Genomic DNA, 5,381 nt, shown 5'->3' on the forward strand with positions numbered 1-5,381 from the left:
AGAATTTCCTGATCTAACAACTGAAGAAGCAGTTATTCAACAAAAGGAGTTAATGGCTCAAATTGAAGCTAAAGCTAACACTTCTAAAGGAAGAGGAAAAAAAGGTGGGATATCTACAAGAGCTAGAGGAAGAGGAGAAATAGGCAGAACTTCTAAATCAAGTCAAGTGACTGCATTTAACTCTACTTTTCTGAATTTTCTATCCAGAGAAGGTTATGTTCCTGTACAAAGACATGAAGAAGATGAAGAAGTTCAGAAGCCAGAAGAGTTAGTTATACAAAGAAAGAAAAAATCAGCCACTGACATTGATCAAGCTGATACAGCAAATTAGAATGTAACTCCTGATGCAGACCCAAATCCTGAGGTAAAAGCAGATCCTGATGCTATGAACCTGATAGCTGATTTTGACTCTGATGAAAAAGTGATTGAAGCATTAAATGATTCATCCCTTACTATAGTAGTCACTCCTCATATTTCAGAGGTTGATGAAAAGGAAAAGATTGATAGAAGGAAAGCTGATCAAGCATGCAAAGAATATTTGCAGAGAGTTTTAAAATCAAAGAAGGAGCTATGGCATAAAGCAAAAGGGAAGATTCATGATCTGTCTACAAGTTATGCTCCTCTCAACAAGAAGGATAGAAGATGGAAAGACATTTATACATTCGATTATCCTAAAGGGTTCAAGCATGTTGAATTTGTGTCAGCAGGGTTAAGAGATTCTATTTCAGAACAGGAAGATGTTGATAAGTCCATCAAGAAACCTTCTTGGGTGGAATACAATGAAAAACTGAAACTTGTCAAATCTCGAACCAGAGGAGGTATTGGTCATTCTGATATGGAGATTTTAAGATCTGATCTGCTGGATACAAATACTCTGACAGAGAATCTTGGTGAAAGAATTTCTCCTTCACATCTTGAGAAAGTTGAAGCTGCGAAGATCGTTTATAGAAAGATAAATGATAATGATGTCAGAGAAGAGATTATGTACTTGTTCAGGGATGGTAAAGTAAAGAGCTTTACATTGCAACAACTCTTAATGAAGACTGTGACAGAATTGAAATACATTCACTATCTTCTTCGAGTTGAGAATAGCATCACCAGAAATTGGTCTCTATGATACTTGAAGTCATCAGAAGAAGAGTCATGACAAAAGATGATAAATACAATGGTGATTATGTTCCTGAGTACAGAACTTATACTGGTCAAGAAATGAAGATGAAAAAGGGAGCTGCAGTGCTACAAGTTTTTCTCAACAGTCCTCAGTTATCCTTCAGTCATGATCATGAAGATGTCAGTTTAAGCTACATGTTGATTGGTGATCTTGAGATAAGAAAAAGCTCAATTTCTAAGCTGAGATCATCCATCTATCAGCTTGGAGAAGACACTGAAGAGAAGAGAGAGTTAAATAAAAAGCTTGTTAAAGTCCTACGAGATAAGGAGGAAGGAAGATTGAAAAACTTTCTAGAAACAACTGTCAGTTATCTGAAGATACTGAAGTAAGATTTACTCCTTGTACATTTTGTAGATTGGTTTTGGCATCATTGAGAATGTAATTTGTGCTTCATTACATTAAGCATAAATTGAGGGAAATTGTTACATATTGAATTCTCAATGATCAGAAGAAGCTCAGGATCTGGTTGTTCGGGTGTCGTCAGGATTTGACATATCATCAGTATTTGGATGTCATCGGTATTTGAAGATAGTCAGCTTATAAGATTTGTTCTGTTCCTTGTATTATGGAGTAGATATCTTTTACGTCTGAGTTATAGGACTTTATCTATTCAGTTGAAGATATGTATCAGTTTCAGTTAGCTTTTGATAATGCATATCTTGGATTGATTTGTTGTAGCTGTGTAGTATATAAACACAGTTTAGGTCATCACTTAGTGAATCGGTCTTGAGTATCATTCGACCTAGCAGCTCTCAAGAACATTAGTATTTTTTGAGAGGATTTTGTAACAGTTTTTATCAGAAATATAAAAAGCTGTTATATTTTATTACTTGTTCGAAACATTTATACAATTGTATCCAACTCCCCTTGAATAATTGTATCTTTACTGGGCAACACCAAGTAAGCCATGGATTGATCCATTTCATCTAGCTCATCCAGGATGTAATATTCATCTTCCTCCAGCTCCAATACAACTTGTTTCTGAGGTCCTTTGTTCTTTTGTTCCATAGATTGAATAGCTTGAACTTGATTTATTGCTCATCTTCACTTTCTTCTCTGTCATTTACAATCAAAGTAATGGAACCATCAACAACATGTCCATAATGTGCTTTCAATGACTTTCTTTACAGCATCTCAAGTTCATAAGTTTCAAGATTCCATATAAAACTTCCAAAGTTATTCTGCTTAGATCTCTTCTTTCTCTTATAGCTGATATTTTCTGTTCAAGATGGTCAGGAAGAGCTATGAGGAACTTTAGGTTAACCTCCTCAGCTTCATAATATTTATCATGTAACTGCAAGTCATTTATCAATTTATTGAACCTCTCAAAAACTTCAGTAATTCCTTCTTTTGGTTTAGCCATAAACCCCTCATACATAGAAACCAAAATCCTCCTTTCGTTTGACCTAACTTCCTCTGTTCTTTCACATAGAAACTCTATCTTTTCAAATATCTGTTTGGTTGTGTCACAGTTGACAATGTTATTGTACATTACATTGTCAAGTGACTCTATTAAGATCAACTGTAAGCCACTGTCCAGAGATAGTTTTTCCTTTTCAGGTTCAGTGTATTCTGAAGGATCTTTAAAGGGAATAATGTGTTGAAATAACCATGTCTTCATCTGTAGATTCCTCAACTCTTACCATGGGGGTGAAAGGCCCATTCTTGAGAATCTGGATATATAGTGGATTAGCCATCCTTATGAACAACATCATTTTTTTTCCATAATGTGTAGTTAGATCTGTCAAAGGTAGGTATTTTAATACTGATGAGCTTCTGTGTTTTCATTCTTCTAAGATCCTTAATCTGTTTGCTTTCAAATTTTGCTCTGATACCACTTGTTAGGTAATGAATACAACACAGGGGGTAAATGTGTTTTGGATTATTTTTAAGCTTTTTAAACTGTTATGGATGTGGTGAACAAAGTAATCTAACTTGTAGAGATAAAGTATTTTAACAGAAATTATAAAGCAAGCACATAAACACACTATCTTCAAAACTCACCTAATTTTATATTAAAATCAAGTATGTCTTGCTACAAATTTCTGGGTTCTTTGATAAAGAACTCAGCTTCTTTCTTGAGAGAGTTACAAGATTTTTTAGATCTATTTTCTTACCACAAAAACAAAACATCCAATGTTTACTTTATAAAATAGTAAACACAGGTTTTACACAGCATGCAATAGCATGTACTAAACCCTACTTTAAGTTAACTAAAACTTTCTAATTATGGCTTAGTGAATCTTTACAAATCGTGCATGTCTGTGACTTTACTTTGTCAGTTAATCTTGGCCTTTGATCCTGTACTCTTCAAGCTGCTTTTTGTAAACTTTTCAAATCAGTGATTGATTTGTTTGTTGATTGATAATCTTGGATATTTAACTGGTCTGCATTTTGTACTTTGAGTTTTACATCGAGATCTCTAGTTTGAACTATAGAGAACTGACATCTCGATAAGTATGATGACTTATCGAGATCTCTTAGTTCTCTACAAGTATTTTGACTTATCGAGGTCCCAGAGTTCTCGAATGTGAATTTAACTTATCAAGATCTCTGAGTTCTCGAATATGAACTTGACTTATCGAAATCTCTAAGTTCTTGAATGAGCTTGGCTTGTCGAGGTCTCCAAGTCTTTGCATGTAGAATTAACTTGTCGATGTCTCTAATCTTCGTATCTTTATTTTGGCTTATCGATAGCTCTAAGTTTTCTAATGCAGAAATGGCTTGTCGATATCTTCTATCTTCATATCTTCATTTTGGCTTGTCAATATCTCTGAGACTCCTCTATAAGCTATTTTTGAATTGTCGATAAGTCATTCTGGAGTTCTCAAATGACTTCTCTATAAGACTTGATCTGTGACTTGTAGATTTCTTGACTTAGAATGTTTTTCTCAAAATAGATTTATTCAACTCCAAGCTTCTACACACTTTCTCCGAGGCATGATCTTCATGATCTTTATCCAGAGTTTATTCTTAAGCTTGAGACTTTTTACAGAAAAATACTCATGTCTAATATATCTACACTTTTACAGACTCAAGTAATATAATACAAAATGCAAACATAGATTACCATAAAACTTACTTAGGCTTGTCAATTTGACTTAGTCTTGTTATAGTACAGTCATGTCCTGCACAACAAGTCCAGACACAACCTCCTTATCGAGGAAATATTTGAAAAAAGCCAAAAATTTGAGGTTGTAAGTTGAATCTAGTCACCCCGTCGCCATCGAGGTATGACCTGTGTAGAAGTTATAGCCCTCGATCTCCCCAACCCCAAAGATGATGAGAAAGTCATCAATCTCTGAGGCATAGAGAAACGGACTACCGGCCAAGAGACATGCGAGAAAAAGATTGGCAGCCTCTCCCTCGGCCCGAAAAAGAATTCATTAAGCTCAATGCTAACAAGGCAGCAATCGTGGCCGTGTTAAAGATGGAGTCAGACTATCGTCCCCCGACGCCTATAAAATATGGATGGCCACCCAGTTCGAGGTGTTGTGACTACCATGAGGACATAGGTGACACAACAGAACTATGCTTCCAACTAAGCTATCTCATTGAGAGTAAGTTCCATCGAGGACAGCTAGTCCACCAAGAGGACACATCCCAACGAGATCGGAGACATGATGAGGACAGAGTAATTCATGTTATATTCGGGGGAATAGCAGCCAAAGATACTTCGAATAACTCCAGGAAGCAATATGCAAGAGAAGTCGTTAAGCTAAATCCCTCGAGAGTCAAATGCCAACACGCAAATCCTTTACCAATTATCTCTTTCTCCGACAATGAATATCACCCCGATCTCGTCGAGGATCATCAAGATGCTCTCGTAATCACAACTCGCATAGGCAATAATATTGCCAAGAAACTACATGTAGATAATGGAAGTTCGGTTGCATCTTATATTACCATGCTTTCTCCCTAATGGATATCGGAGATCGAAGGCTCGAAAACTCTCACACCCTCTATATGGATTTACGGGAAATGAAGTTCACGTAGTAGGAATCTTCAACATGATGGTACTATATAGCTCTTCTCATTGTCAAATGTGGAAGGTAGTAAAATTCCATGTGGTTAGCGCCTCCTCCAGCTTTAACACAAATTTGGGCCAAACAACGATTTCCTTCTTAAAAGCAATCACATTCATTACTCACCTAAAAGTAAAATTCCCCAGAGAGTTCGGAGTAGGGGAAGTGATCGGAGATCAAGCAGT

At 36.1% G+C, this 5,381-nt stretch overlaps 1 protein-coding gene across 1 annotated transcript; it reads left to right on the plus strand.

Moving 5' to 3' along the window:
* Nucleotides 1-4,508: 4,508 nt before the first annotated feature.
* LOC141686161 (uncharacterized) lies at nucleotides 4,509-5,093 on the plus strand. Its single transcript, XM_074491215.1, has one exon. The coding sequence runs from the start codon at nucleotides 4,509-4,511 to the stop codon at nucleotides 5,091-5,093; it is 585 nt and encodes a 194-aa protein (XP_074347316.1).
* Nucleotides 5,094-5,381: the final 288 nt, after the last annotated feature.

This window comes from Apium graveolens, chromosome 9 (assembly GCF_009905375.1).
Source record: "Apium graveolens cultivar Ventura chromosome 9, ASM990537v1, whole genome shotgun sequence".
Classification (NCBI taxonomy): Eukaryota; Viridiplantae; Streptophyta; class Magnoliopsida; order Apiales; family Apiaceae; genus Apium; species Apium graveolens.